Consider the following 15,227-nt stretch of genomic DNA (forward strand, 5'->3'; position numbering starts at 1 on the left):
AATAACATTAATGGTTTCCATTAATAAGTATTAATGAAAGTCATAAATAATACTTAATTAACATTAATGTGGTGACATTCATAAATTCAATTATAACAATATTAGAGTGTTTTCAAGTGTTTTTAATAACTTGTTTAGAATATTTTTTAAAACAAATGTAAATATGAATTACATTCTAAAAAAAATCATAAGAGAAAAAAAAAAACAGTTTTATATTTGATTTTTTTTTTAAATAGAATTTCATTTCTGAAACAATTGAGAATATGTTTAAGAACCCAAAACTATATTTTGAAAACTATTTTGGAGGATGTTTTCCAAGTAGATCGTAAATGGGTGAGGGTCCTAAGTCATGGATATTTTCAAAGACTATTTTCTGAAAATCATTTTCGAAAATATTATCAAAGAAACCGAACCCACCGGCTCTTTTGATTTCAAATTTATGTAAACACCAGATATGAATGAAATGAAAGAGAATCACTCGTATTGATTTCACCATATGGAAATCAAGTAAACATGCACAAAATCCAAGCCTCCACTGAGAAGATGAATTATAGTGAAGAAATAAGCCTCCTATGCCAGCATTCACACTATTCACAGATGGAAAGTTATCTCCAAGAAAATACGTTTCCCACCCACCTGATGATCACAGAATCAAGTATACCTGCTATTTTGTAATGCCATAGTTGAAGTCACCATCTTCCCAACATTCTGCAATTATTCTTTCTACTCCTCAGCTGCTTATGAGCTGAGATCTGGGAACAGGAAAAACAGGAAGAACCCTTCCCGTTAATACATTTTTCCAGTTAACAAGTCTAGTGATATATACAATCCATTTTTCATGTAAAGTCTGGCAAACAACAAGTGAGCAACAAAATCCCTGCAATACAACCTGGGCTGTCCTCCAAAAAATTGTCCAGCTAGGAGAATCCCAGTGAAAAAAAAAAAAAAAAACTCAACACTGAAACAGGCAACCCATGTTCAAGTAATCTCCGATTAGTCTCAACTCAGTTTCTCTGGTTTTGCTAACAAAGCACAATGGGGGCATCACCAGCTGGGCTGCCGCAGTTTCCACCCAAACACTCATGGGGAACCCAAGCCACAAGGCACCACCCAGAAGCGTCCCAGAAGACACATGAATTAAACCATACAACATAGACCCAACAACAGGACAACAAAGCAGACCATAAAACCTAAACTGAATTTGCTTTAGTCACAAGTCTATCTATTACCTAGGAGATATTAACTAACCACTAAATTGAGTTTCTGATGGATGGAATGTTGTTATCAATATGCTTTTATACTTTTATACTGTCATCATGTTGAACTGAAACCTGGACAGCTGCTGTGGGATTGTTGAAATAACCGGCCCGTACCTCTGCAACCAGGTAACAAACCATGTTAAACCCTGAGGGACACACAAGGATGAAAATATCCATGATGTTTCTGATGTTTCCATACAAATATCCATAATTTAGAGGTACTGATGTTGAAAAATAGGGTATGGTTTCACCGATGTTTGATTATCAATTCCCATAAATGTCATATAGACTTTCAAATATAACAAAAAATGAAATCTAAACAATTTTTTATTCCTGATACAATGTGGAAAGGAATCAAAATACTTGTATCTGAATATATAAACTCTATTCTATGATACTGATATTAGTTAATATTTTTTTGTTGTCTAATATTATTATATCATACTCGTGTTATTTTCTTTAAGAATCTAGTTTAATATGTATATTATTACCTGTTTTATCATTTGCTAAAGTTTCATTCAAAATTTCCACATTTTTTTCTCAATTTTTGTGAATTTTATTTTTTTTTTTACAAAAACTTTTCACTTATATTAATATTTCCATAAAATCAAAATATCAATATTTGTTCCATCAAAACTGATATTTTCATTGGTGGCAACACATGTTCAAAGCTAACACATCTGATCAGTTTATCCTTCATGGCATTTTAAAACCAATTATGCGTTATTCTTTTTAGCCCTTTGAAGAACATGTCTTGGTCAAATTCTTAAAGCTACAGCCAGCATTTGAAGTTCCAACCCAGGGAGACAGGTCTAGTTCTGACACAAAATGAAGGAACAAAATGTTCAATATCTCCATACCTGAACATTATCATATAGCTCAAACAGGGGAACAGCTAGCAGTTTCAAATTTTTCGGTACAGCAAAATACTCTCGTTCAGATAAATGGACAATGAAAAGCTTCTTACACTCCTGGATCATAAAAGCATTTTCAGTTCAGGAAAGTTCAGAAGAACTTGCCGCAAAAACTATAGCCATGTCATTTTAAAGAGGAATTATACTCTACCTTGGGTTTCGTGATATGGGGAGGGCAGTATGGGTACATTATAGTCTCAAAATTTGGCCTCCACCAAATAGCCACACACTCTCCAATCTGCAACAAAATCCAACTAGTAATTAGACATGAATTTCCACGGCAAAATGATATTGTAATACAAAGAGGGCCAGCATTATTTTTAAGGAAATAATAACATTCTTTATTGACAAAGACCAACGAAAAAGAAATTCAGAATGTCCCAGAAACAGCCAGAATGTGATCGGAAGGTAACAAACAAGGAATCGACTGGAAAATGATTGGATTATTTTTTTGATCTTCAACACTTCCAGTTAACATTTCTTATTCCACATGTTCGTGCAGAGAGTAGGGGCTAGCCCTACCTCTGATATGAGCATTCAAATATTAAAAGTTCTGATGGAACAAACCTGCCAATCAGGTTGAAGTGCAAGCGAATTAGCAGCTAGTTTGCTTGACAGTTTCCTTTTCAAACCTTCAATTTCTGCAAAAATTTTGAGGAAAAAATAAGACATACACACATGGATACACATACATAGAAGTCGGAGCAATGGATCTAAAATTGCACCATTTTCTCCAGGCTTCAAACGGCCACCAGGGAGCTTGCAAAATGTGTTTCCAATTTGCAGAAGCAGAATGTGTGGATGGTTATGCTCTTGCACCTGCAAGTTGAAGCTAATCACTAAGTAAATGAACAAATAAAAATTTCTATAATGACACCGTGAAGTTTGTTCACATGATATCACAGTTAGAAAACATGTTCTTGGTGAGAAGTATTGCGCTTGGGGACAAGGAATGAGCTCAGTAACAAGCAATCAGATTCATTTGAGCTGATCACATTATGTTCTACAGGGGAAATAGTACACAAAGCTACCAAGAACTCAACAAAATAAGAAAAAGCTAAAAGGAAAAAACAACTAGAAGCATCCTGAACACGGTTTTAGGAGCAAATGAAGTGTCACATTACATTGGCTTTTGGAAGAGAACTAATAGAAATTATTCACCAATGGACATTACAAGGACAGGGGAGGAGTTAATGACAGGTTGGCAGACTCTGTAACTGAGGCAGTGTAGGTGGCTGAGGACCACTGTATCAGGAATATTAGCTTATTTTATGACAAGGATTTGGTGATGGAGGAGGTAAGGATAATGAGAGTGGTGACACTTCTCTGTCATTCTTTCACAGATAACAAAACAGTAAATTATAAGGACCTGGCCTGGAAATTCTAAAACAAACATGGACCCTTCTCTGTCATTTTGAAATGACATGGACCTAACCTTCATGTTATTGAAACTCTTCTTTCAGTTTTATCCTTGACAAACTTCTTCTAGAATAGCAACTATAACATGAAGTTTCCAGTTAGGTTCACTGATTCCACAAGGTCTACTCCCCACCCTCTTCCAGTTAGGTTCACTGATTCTACAAGGTCTACTTCCCACCCTCATCAGGACTAGGGATTTATGTGTATGGTTGTTCTTAGCCCATCCCCTGTGAACCATAAATAATGTTAAAATCGTTAAAAGCATTTGATTTGAATTGCCTATTTCAATTTAAATGAAAAAAAAATCAAGTCTCATCCATCACCTTTTAATACATTGGGCATATTTTTCAAATCGTATTATTGCAACATAGCTTCATACAAGTATATTAATAGAATAAGATATATGATGGGAGATATTCAACCCAACAAATTTAAAATAAAGCAGGATTTAAGGTCAAGATGGTAACACTTACCAGCAGGATTGCTTCAACACTAGTCCTCATGCCTTCTTTCATGTAACTATGAATCAAAAATAAAATGATAGCAAGATGAGATAATACCAAACAATAGACATGTAGTGAAAAGATTTAGAACTTTTGTGTATAGACCAACAAAATCATAATTCTCTTCTTGTTCATTTTGCTCTCATAGAGCAAGACCTTGGGAGTTGTATCTGTTTTTTCTTTCTTCTGTTGTAATTTTTCTATGACTTAAATTAATTCTCTCCTATCTGTGGATGTAGGCATGATAAGCTAACAACATTTAATCTCTATTGATTGGAAAGTTTGTTTTCTCATGGCTATAACCAAAATAAAGTAATTCAAACTGATTTCTTGACAATTTCCAGCATTCTCTCAAGAAGCAAATAGGAGAACAACTCCTTTTTTTTTTTAGAATAAAAATAAACTACAGGTTCTAACAGCTTCTCCCTCAATCCCTATTTTGTGCAAAGGAGGGTTGGTGGGGCTGATTAGGAATGCTAGGGCCTTTCCTTTGAAAGGAGACCAGAGAAAGAAGAGCTATGCTATTGACTAACCATTTGGTACCAACTTCGAATCAATAGCCCCCTTTTTTCTCATTTTGTTTATTGAACTTGACATTTGAAATTAAAAATTTTTTAACTTTTTGTTTGGTTAAAATTAAAATGAAAAAAAATGGAATCTTATTTGGTTGACCAAAAATGATCAACTAAACACACAGGATGGCAGAAAGTTGTATCAGGCAAATAGACCCAACAGGGAAAAAGGTTTTTGTTTTCTCAGCACCATCACAAATAAATAAAATAAAAAAATCATTACCAACATCAATTTTTCCAGCATTTCCTTGGGAATCAGGCTACCTTCTTTTATACAATAGAATAAACCTTATTCAATTTGACATTTCAAACCAGATTTTGAATGCCCAGTGTTCAGTGAGGACATTTCAGTTTACCAAAAATTATAGGCCAAATCAACTAATATCAGGCAAATAGAATCAGATGGGTAAAGGGTTCTCTGATCATGAAATTATACCAACTTTTCCAGCATTTCCAGAGAACCAAAAGGGGGATTAACCATTTTCTGTAGAAATGAATAGACCCTCATGGATTTGACATTTAAAGTAAAAACTCTTGATACCCTCTATTTGGTTCCCGAGAAAACAGTAGAAAAATAATGAATCTTACTAGTTCAACCCAAAATGGTGGGCTAAAGCCTAAATTCAGCTAATGTTTTAGACAGTTGATCGGGCTGGGGCCTGGGCTCAACTGAGGAAAGGGATTTTGTAATATAATCAGCACTAAACCAAAAAAATTATTTTCCAAAAAAAAAAAAAAAATCGTGGCATTACAAGGGAACCCAACTGAAACATTCCAGAATTTGACATTTGAAATAACAATACTGAGAAACCCTGCTGAGAAAAAAATATAAAAATTTTAAAATAACAATAAAAAACTAGAATGTTTTTCAGTTCACGAAAAAGAATCAGCTAAAATTGGGCACATAGTAGCATCAGTCTTATAGGCTCAGCTGAAAAAATGATTTTAGTAATCTAATCATCACAACAACAACAAAAATATTTAAAAACTCAATATTAACCGGCATTTTCTGGGCAACCAAACATGGAAAATCAACTCCTTGTTTGTATAACAGAAGAAAGCCTCACGAAGTTGACCTTTGAAATCAAAATCCTAAATGATTCTCTGTCAGTTGCTGGTGAAATTATCTTAATCTTTTTCAGTTTACTAGAAACGATACGCTAAAACTTCGCGGTACGCTAAAAGTTCGTCGTACTCTGAATTTTCGCAGATTGCCGCATCAGCCTAATGCCCTCGACTGGGAAAAGGGTTTTTGCAATCTCATCAAAACTACAACAAAAAAAATCATAAAGAAACAATTTTTCTCGAAATTTTGTCGCGAATCAAACAGGCAGAGGTTTTAGGGTAGGAAAAAACTCACTTCACTTTCATGCGAGCAAGACGATCGGCCACGGATGTATCCTTTTCCATCTTCGGCTCCTTGGTACCGAAGGTGTAGCTCGACAATGGGTATGTGTTCACCACCGGCGAAGTCACCATCTCTCTCCTTGCTTCTACTTCTTCTGTAGAGTCTGATTCCGATTGGCAGCCACCGTCGTTTTCTCCTTCGGACAAGAAATATGTATTGCGCCAATGAAAATACATTTTTACCCTTCATTATTTATTTATTTTGGGAATGGATGGATGGATGGATGGATGGATGGTGAAATAATTTAGAAAATTTTAGTCATGGAACTGTTGGGATTGTTTTCAAAAAAATATGTTTAAATTTTTTCAAAAATAAAATTTTATTTCAACCTCGAATATGAAAACAATTTTCCAACTTTCAAAATATTTTTCATATTTTTAATTAAAAACAAAAACCTCAAAAATGATTTTCTCATAGAAATTTATTATTCTTAATGTTAGAGTTAAACAAAACCTAATTTTAAGGAGAACATAAAAAGTTAAAAACAATAAAGAAGATTGGATTGTTCAAATTTAATAAAAATAAATTATACACAGCATATCCTTCAAAACATTACCAATTTTTAATATTTTATTAGTATTATTGTGCAACTAATCCGATGCATATTATATAAAATTAATTAATTTTAAAAAATAGGTAAAAAGTGTGTGTTGTTTTAAATTAATTTTGTCCTTAATTTTTATGTTGATAATATTATGCATTTTATCAAAAAATAATTAGTTTTAAAGGGTATGTAACAAGACGTATATTATCTGAAATTAATTTTATTCTCGATTTTAATAAAATTAATAATTATATGAGAATCTTCCAAGGCATATGCATTAAAAAAAAAAAAAAAAGCAAAACTGCTTTTTTTTGGGGATTTTACAATTTGTTTTTTTTTTAAAAAAAAAAAAACCTCTTTTTAAAGAATTAAAAAAAATCATTTGAATAAATAAATTTTAGCTGTTTACTTTTAAATATTTAATTTTGTAAAAAATTATAAATTTTATTTATAGAATATTGACTAAATTTAATCATGTCTCCTTGAAAATAAAATATATATATATATATATATATATATATATATATAATTGCATATAAATTTAAAAATAAATAGATTTAGTAAAATATGAATATTAATATTATAACACAATCATGATTTATTTTTTATTAAAAAAAGATACTATTTTAAGATATTATAAAACATACATCCATTTTATCCATAATTTGCAATATATTAAAAAAAAAATTAAAATTGAACACGTAAATAAGTCGAATCAATCTATCACTAGCATTAGGATGGATTACCTTAAGACTTCACAACCAAAATCACATACAATTTTGCATTTTTCCATCTTATTTATAACATGAGAATCATATCTTTTCACACCTTAGGATAACAAATTTTCATATCTTTTATTTAATATATTAATTCTCCCGTTCACCTAGACTTTAAAAAAAAAAATTAGAAGTAGAAATTAATCTGAATTTCTTGGGGGTATTAGTGTTATCATGTAAAATAACACTCTAAAATAAAATAGGTTATATAGATGAACAATTATTAAATAAATAAAAAGTTCTATTGATTTTCCACAAATCATGAATTCTATCAATTTTGATAAATGAAAAACATTTTTTTTTTTTTTTTATCACAATGTCATTTTTTATATATATTATATTGTTGAAAAAAATGGAAATAATAATGCAAAATAAATAAATTATTGAAACTGAAAAAGGTTAATATGGTCATTTAACATTTCACTTATATTTATTATGTTGATCTTCCTATTCCGTGTTTTGATTTCACAACGGACGCCTTATGAAGAGACCGTACAGCTGAGTGAATTATGCTGTTTGGCTGCCGCGAAAACACGAGAAAGACGAAGCGAATATAAAATTTATTGCTTCACGCGAGAAAACAAAATACTGGACTCGGTATGTCAAATCAAACAGCTTGTATAAGCTGAGTTCATTTATTTATTTATTTTGAAGATCAAAACAAACACGTAACATAGTATTCAAACTTTTGTTGTCTCCAGAATTTTTTATTTTATTTTTTTCTCGGAAGCCAAACACATCGAGACTGCATGTTGCATGGCCATGAATGTTGTTTAGTTGCCCTGATTGCTTCTAATTCATCAGTTTGAGAGATATTTTAATGAATTTATACGGTTTTGCTGAAATTAGGCAATCTTATGGTAATCTGGTGGTTGTGGAGAAGGTTTTGAATATTCTTTTAAATGCATCTGGACTTGGATGAGTATATTTGATTACTGATATAGCTAAATTAGGGCGGCGGTTTGGTGGTTGGGAAAAGTAGCTGGGGAATGGTACTGGAAAACATCTGTTGATTTTGTGGTTGTCGTCTGGTTGCATAACTTTAATACATGTAATATGGAAAGTTGGGCTGCTAAAAAAAATTGGGATGCCGCTTGACACTTTCTGGGAGGCAGACCAGCTTTGTAAGCTTATTATGATGCAAATTTCTCAATTATGTTGCTTACCTATATCATCATACTATAAGCTCAACAAGTTCATTCGACGTTTAGCAAAATTAGCACCTGGAATGGTACTGGAAATCCTTTGTCGTTGTAGTATAGTAGTTTGTTGATGGTATTTGTTGCTTCTTCATATAGCCAGAAAGTGTTTATTTTATTTTTGGTATTGGGAGCTGTATTTCAGGAATTAGGTGGATTGCCATCCTTGTTCACCTCATCTAATACAAATTCTTCGATTACATAGCTTACTATAATTTAGGTGGTGTTTGTTTTTTGGCCGAATAGAAAAAGGCAAAATATTTGACTTTTTTTATTCAGCTAAAAGTAACTTATTAACATTACCCAACATAACTAAAGTGAACTTGTTATCAACACATTTTCTCCTCATGGCTGCATTTTCCATTGAAACAATTAGGGCAGAGACCTATGATGCATTTTTTTTCCCCTCAACAAACCATAATTTTGGTTTTGTAGGTGAATTCTCATTGCTGTGGGGATTTCAGGGATCAATGGACAACAAGGATAGGGACGAGGTTCATGATTGTGTGATCAAGCTGGTTAGCATAATTTTCATTTGGTTCAATTTTATTTAGCCTGATATAGAAAGCAGTAGGACAAGTGACTAGATTATTTTAATGGCAGAGGGTTAATCCTCAGAGAAGAAGTGAAAAGGTTTACATTGGTTGTGGAGCTGGGTTTGGAGGTGACAGACCATTGGCAGCACTCAAGTTACTTCAGAGAGTTAAAGAGCTAAACTACCTTGTGCTTGAATGCCTAGCAGAGCGGACCCTTGCTGAACGCTACCAAGTTATGGTGTCTGGTGGTGATGGCTATGATTCTCGGAGTGCGTCTTCATCTGACCAATTGTTGCCTTTTTTTGTTATGCTCACTACATTAAATGGTTGATGTGGTTTTGGATAACCCAATGCTTTTTCTTCTTGTTTTTTCTCTCATAGTTTTCAATGATGATGCAGTTTCAGATTGGATGCATGTGCTCTTGCCATTGGCCACAGAAAGAGGAACTTGCATAATTACCAACATGGGTGCAAGTAAGAAATTAACAACTTTGAACTATTTTATGCAAACTGCAATTGGTATTCTGTTTTTTTATTTTCCCTTTTTTTGGGGGGGAAGTGGATCCACCTGGTGCTCAGGAAAAAGTTCTGGAAATAGCAAGCAACCTGGGGCTTAGTATCACTGTTGCTGTGGCTCATGAGGTTGCTTTAGAAAATTCAGGTATTTCTTGGACATCTATGAAAGGTGCTGAATGAATTTAATCAATATTTGAGGGCATTTCGAGATGCCAACTTTTAAATCATCCTTTTTCCAATTGAGTTTGCATAATTTGATATTATGCACAATCTTTTTTTTCTTCTTATGAACTCCTCAAACTTACAATATGATCATTTTTCCCTCATTTGCACATTCAGGATTGGAATCCCCACCTAAACAATCTTATATTATGGAAGGCGTAAGAATCCAGAACTCCTGTTCATACTTTTTGTTAATACTCAATGTTATTACCTGCTATGTTGTATTCACTCACTGTTCACTCCTTTTTCTTGGTCTCTTTTCATTGCATTTTATTCACACAAACATTTATTGATGATTATTAGTGAGCACTGGAAGGTGCATAAGCACATGCTTGCTCATAAAAATATTTGACGGATGCAAGATTTTCTCTTTTATTCATTTAGTATTTATTTTTGTTGGTTTGGGCACCAGCTGATGAGAATTGAGCCAGAACACTTGTTTCCTCTTCTTAATGTCCAACTCTTTGCTTATTTATTTTTAAACTTCTGTTCTATGAAGGGTAAAAGCACATATCTGGGAGCAGCTCCCATTGTTGAATGCCTGGAAAAGTACCAACCAGATGTCATAATTACTTCACGGGTTGCTGATGCTGCCTTGTTTTTAGGTCCAATGGTATGAACTATTATTCTCTCCTGTCGCATTTTGTGTTTTTGAGATTTCTGCAATATATTGCCATGCTTTTTTCCACTTTCTGAAATTAGGTTGGCATTTTCCTGTCAGGCCTGTGGTGTTATTTCTTGCTTGTTATATTGTTTCTTCAAAAATTTTATCACTTGGTTAACTTTGGCTTAATTGTTAGTGTACATCAATGCGTTAAGCAATCAAATATGATGATACAGTGAAGTAGACTTCGGAATATATTAAATCAATGATGAACATTACATTTTTAGAAAAGGGTGTTTTCTACTCTAAAAATGGATCAAGGATCGAGCACATATCATCTTTTCAACTCCATTGTTTGGAAGAAGCTTGGAAGTTGATTCAGATTTGTGTTGATATTCATGAAGGAAAAATTATTGGAACTTCATGCTACAAACCAGAAAGGTCATATAAGCAATAACGACAAATATTTCAATAAAATTTTATTTATTTTTGTTTTTTGATAATCGCTTGAAGAATGGAATCTCTGAATTGTATATGGCATTGTGAAGGAATATAGTCATTTTGTTCATTGCTTTGTATCTGCATGGTTAGATTTATGAACTAGGTTGGAACTGGGATGACATAAATCAGTTGGCACAAGGGTGTCTAGCTGGTCATCTTCTGGAGTGTGGCTGTCAACTCACTGGAGGATTCTTCATGCATCCAGGTGTACTTTTGTTTTAACTTTTAGCAACTCTATATTAGCATGATCGCTACCTTCTTTAGGTGGTAATCTTTGTTTTTTTGTAATGCAGGAGACAAATATCGAGACATGTCCTTTCCACATCTCCTTGATTTATCACTTCCTTTTGCTGAAGTTGGTTTTGATGGAAAAGTATACCTAGGAAAGGCAGAGGGCAGTGGTGGGGTGTTGAATTTTAGTACTTGTGCTGAACAACTTCTTTACGAGATTGGGAACCCAGGTGCTTATGTTACCCCTGATGTGGTAAGTTACATATGGAGATTCGCATGACTTGAAGTTGTCATGGTCGAAATTAAGTATACTAAGGAAATGGGAAATGGAGAAACTAAACTGAAATATATTTCCATTAAATTAGGTAATAGATGTTCGGGACGTTTCATTTCAGCCATTATCAAGAAATAAAGTTCTCTGCATTGGAGCAAAAGCATCTGCTGATTCAGTGCCTGATAAACTCTTGCAGCTGGTTCCAAAGGTAACTTCCTGTATTCATCATTTTAAATTGTTTTACCTCTGAAACCTTGTGTGTTTGCTCTTTTAATTGGGAGGATCTCGATCCTTTCTCTTGTTGTGGCCCTTTTGTTTTGTGCTTACCCTTATATTTTTAATGCATTGGCCTAGCACTTAACACCCTGTTAGTTGTCTATGTAATTGTCCTTAACTGTAGTTTTTGGGACAAAAAGTACTTATGAGGCTAAAATCGACTGTCTTTGCATTCCCCATGATTTACTGCTGATGTTCCATTTATCATTGTAAAGCTTGTTTCTCACCTGAGATGCTTCTCACTTTTCCAAAGTAATTTTTTCTCTACAGGGCTATTTTCCATTCATGAGCATTTATTTTTCACAAATACAGTCTATAAGACATTACAGTTAGTTTCCATTGGTTCTGGTTTTCTAATTTTTCGAGTTTTCAGGACTGTGGATGGAAAGGATGGGGAGAAATATCCTATGGAGGATATGAATGTGTTAAACGTGCTAAAGCTGCTGAATTCCTGGTATATAAAATTATAGCATTTATTCTGTGTTTTTTTTCTCAATAAATATTGTGTCACTGATAATTAGATGTGCTGAATCTAATAATTTCTGATTCTCTGGAATGACAATCATTATAGAAACTTCTCTTTGAAGGCTTCAGAAAAAACATGAAGTTAATCAGTTTAACTAGTAATGTTATTCTTGAAGTTATAATTCATTTTTTTTCCTTTATTTTCTTTTAGGTTAGATCATGGATGGAAGAAGTATTTCCCGGTGTTAGTGACCACATACTTTCTTATGTGATTGGACTTGATAGCCTGAAGGCCGCTAGCAATGATGATGGCACTTCATTGTGGAAGGCTAGTGATGATATTAGGTTACGCATGGATGGACTGTTTGAGCAAAAGGAACATGCAGTTCAATTTTCTAAGGAGTTTACAGCTTTATACACAAATGGACCAGCTGGCGGTGGGGGTATCAGGTCAAATTTTTTTATCAGATCTTACATCAGTTTTCATCTTTAAATCAGAATCGGGGTCATGCTTATAGAACCATCACTGTGAATGAGATAAGTTAAACTTTCTCAAATAGGCATAAATTCTTAACTGTTAATAAGTTTTTCAGGTTCAGATTCAGCTTAGCTTGGTTTTGGTGGGCTTAGATTAAACTTAGCTGGGTGTTGTTAGATTCTTGGGTAAAATGAGACTCAATATTCACTGAGTTAAATAACTTAGATATGACTAATTCCTAAAAATGAATGAATTCCACATTGATAAGGGTCTTCCTATTGGTTGTCCACTATGAAAGAATGACAATTGCAACAGATGCAGTGTATTTTAGCTGGCAATGATATTTGACTAGGAAAATATTTTGGCAGTTAACTGACAAAGCTTTAAGCTTTACTGTGGCCACCCCTGTGTTGCTGCCTTAGGCTTGTTAAAGCAGCATGAGCTGGACTTCAAGCTTGGGCTCATCTACAAGTCTCATGTTGAGCTCAGGCTTAGCTCATATACACAGCTCTCTGTAATACTCTTTATTTTGTTATTTATATTTTATTTTCCATAAAGTGAGCTCCTTGTTCCACTGAGTCATGGGGGAAAAATGCAACATTAAATCAGGAAACTGGGAGAGTTCCAAGTATGCATGCACCATTTAATCGAGTGGTAATTAACACTATAATTGTTGTTAAATACCAAAGATGACCATCCTAATAGTTTGAGCCATTTTGGCTTTGTTTCGTTTCCAAAAAATTTTAAAAATGTAAGGGAAAGAAAATAGAATGGAAAAATAGAAGGAAATAAAAAATGAAGGAAAATAAATACTTGATTTGAAGTCAATAAATTATTTTTTATATGCTACTTTAAACTCATTTCGCTTATTTTTTTTATTCTATACAAAGATTAAATAATTTGAAAATACATAAGTTTCTTACTGATTTTAATTATATTTGATTTTCTTCACTATTTTTCATTGTAAAACCAAACATGAGAAAATCGTTTTCCTTAGCAATTCTTTTCTTTTCTTCGTACTGTCCTAGAATCAAACATAGCCTTTGGGTTCTAATATTTGCCTAGGCTACATGATTGACAATATCAGACTCATGTTTGTGTAGTTTTAACTTTAAACTGATAAGTCTCAATTTTGCAAACTTCTTGTTCTATATTTCCTTCTTTTTCATTTTTGATCCTATTCACCTGAATACTTTTTTCACAGTATCTGTTAATGTCATAATAGTTCTTTTTGTTTATAAATGCAGCACTGGACATAAGAAAGACATCGTTCTTGAAAAGAAACTGGTATGGCTCTCTCTGACTAATTATCAGGGAAATGACTTTTGAGAAATTTGTTTTGGCTCTTTTTTCTTTGGGATTTTCTCTTTATTCCAAACTATTACTTTGCACCCTATTACCTCCCCAAACCAATGCTATTGTTTCATCTTGTCATTGTTTTTGGGCAATTTGATCATGTTTTTTATCTAATACTTTCAGTATCACATGGTGCACAAAGAAGTTCTAAATTAAAAAGGATTGCTTGTTGGATAATGCAGGTCAGACGAGAATATGTTTTCTGGCAAACTGGAGTAAAGCACAACAAGATGATGAACTCAAATAATCAGGGGGTCGGCATTAAAGAAGATCTATTGGAAATCCATGTCTTGCAAGAGCCAGCATTGCTGCCAACGGCACAAGAACATCCCAGTGATTTTTGGTCATCAGAAATTGATCTTTTTCCTGCTCCATCAGGCCAGAAAATTCCTCTCTATAGTGTAGCCCATAGCAGGACTGGAGACAAAGGAAATGACTTGAATTTTTCCATCATCCCACATTTCCCTCCAGATATTGAGAGGCTGAAGATTATCATAACACCTGAATGGGTAAAAGCAGCTGTCTCAACTCTCTTAAATACATCTTCATTTCCCGACTCTGATGCCATCAATAAGAGAGACAAATGGGTTGCTGAACATGTTAAGGTAGAGATTTATGAAGTAAAGGGTATCCATTCTTTGAATATTCTGGTCCGAAATATTCTAGATGGTGGTGTAAACTGCTCTCGAAGGATTGACCGGCATGGGAAGACCATTTCAGATTTGATATTGTGCCAGAAAGTTGTTTTGCCACCATGAGTCAGTGGGTTCAGTTAGCCTGTTGGATTTCTCGTATGGGGTGGACATCCTGCAGTTCTCTTGTACCTTTCCTGTCTCTGTTCCTTTGGTATATGATATCCCATATACCTCAAAAATAAAAAAATTTCCATTCAGAAATGTATTAGAAATTCTGGACTACTTCATATGAAAATGTTGTTCCATCAAGTACATTATCCTTTACCCTTTAATGCAATGCATTGGTTTACAATGTTGAAACACCTTTTTTTTTTTTGGGAATATTTCCAGGGGGTTGAGACAGCGTGAGTCTCCTTATTCATAGTGTCCGTGAAGAAGCTTAGTCAAATTCTATAGAGGGCTAGGAGATGGGGCTTTATCTTGGGTTTCTAGGTGGGTGATAGAGGCAGTGATGGACTAGAGATGATCCAAGAGCAATT

At 33.7% G+C, this 15,227-nt stretch overlaps 2 protein-coding genes across 7 annotated transcripts; one reads left to right on the forward strand and one right to left on the reverse strand.

The window, feature by feature from the left end:
• Positions 1-821: 821 nt before the first annotated feature.
• Positions 822-6,241, reverse strand: LOC100261950 (pre-mRNA cleavage factor Im 25 kDa subunit 2). The gene is made up of 7 exons (XM_002269712.5): positions 6,028-6,241; positions 4,066-4,111; positions 2,899-2,992; positions 2,741-2,814; positions 2,325-2,411; positions 2,120-2,230; positions 822-1,375 (listed from the first exon to the last, which is right to left on the reverse strand). The coding sequence occupies exons 1-7, from the start codon at positions 6,144-6,146 to the stop codon at positions 1,304-1,306; spliced, it is 603 nt and encodes a 200-aa protein (XP_002269748.1). The 5' UTR covers positions 6,147-6,241; the 3' UTR covers positions 822-1,303.
• A 1,616-nt stretch (positions 6,242-7,857) lies between these two features.
• On the forward strand, positions 7,858-15,050 carry LOC100253419 (uncharacterized). Of its 6 annotated transcripts, none has more exons than XM_010663440.3 (14): positions 7,858-7,992; positions 9,059-9,112; positions 9,198-9,399; positions 9,530-9,604; positions 9,690-9,791; positions 9,986-10,026; positions 10,368-10,481; positions 11,064-11,178; positions 11,267-11,457; positions 11,570-11,686; positions 12,128-12,208; positions 12,431-12,669; positions 13,945-13,984; positions 14,236-15,050. In XM_010663440.3, the coding sequence occupies exons 2-14, from the start codon at positions 9,065-9,067 to the stop codon at positions 14,809-14,811; spliced, it is 1,941 nt and encodes a 646-aa protein (XP_010661742.1). In that variant the 5' UTR covers positions 7,858-7,992; positions 9,059-9,064; the 3' UTR covers positions 14,812-15,050. The 6 variants fall into 6 exon arrangements, with proteins under 6 accessions (XP_010661742.1, XP_010661741.1, XP_010661743.1 ...); XM_010663439.2 differs by having other exon boundaries at positions 7,859-7,992; positions 9,030-9,112; XM_010663441.2 differs by having other exon boundaries at positions 7,859-7,992; positions 9,030-9,088.
• Positions 15,051-15,227: the final 177 nt, after the last annotated feature.

Source organism: Vitis vinifera, chromosome 15 (assembly GCF_030704535.1).
Source record: "Vitis vinifera cultivar Pinot Noir 40024 chromosome 15, ASM3070453v1".
NCBI classification, from domain to species: Eukaryota; Viridiplantae; Streptophyta; class Magnoliopsida; order Vitales; family Vitaceae; genus Vitis; species Vitis vinifera.

Coding starts and splice junctions, on each gene's coding strand:
- LOC100261950 (XM_002269712.5), bottom strand. CDS start 6,146: ATGGTGACTTCGCCGGTGGTGAACACATACCCATTGTCGAGCTACACC. Junction 4,112..6,027: donor CTTGCTCGCATGAAAGTGAA/GTGAGTTTTTTC, acceptor TTTGATTCATAG/TTACATGAAAGAAGGCATGA. Junction 2,993..4,065: donor GTGTTGAAGCAATCCTGCTG/GTAAGTGTTACC, acceptor TTCAACTTGCAG/GTGCAAGAGCATAACCATCC.
- LOC100253419 (XM_059743160.1), top strand. CDS start 8,483: ATGCCGCTTGACACTTTCTGGGAGGCAGACCAGCTTT. Junction 8,520..9,029: donor CTGGGAGGCAGACCAGCTTT/GTAAGCTTATTA, acceptor TTGGTTTTGTAG/GTGAATTCTCATTGCTGTGG. Junction 9,605..9,689: donor AATTACCAACATGGGTGCAA/GTAAGAAATTAA, acceptor TTGGGGGGGAAG/TGGATCCACCTGGTGCTCAG.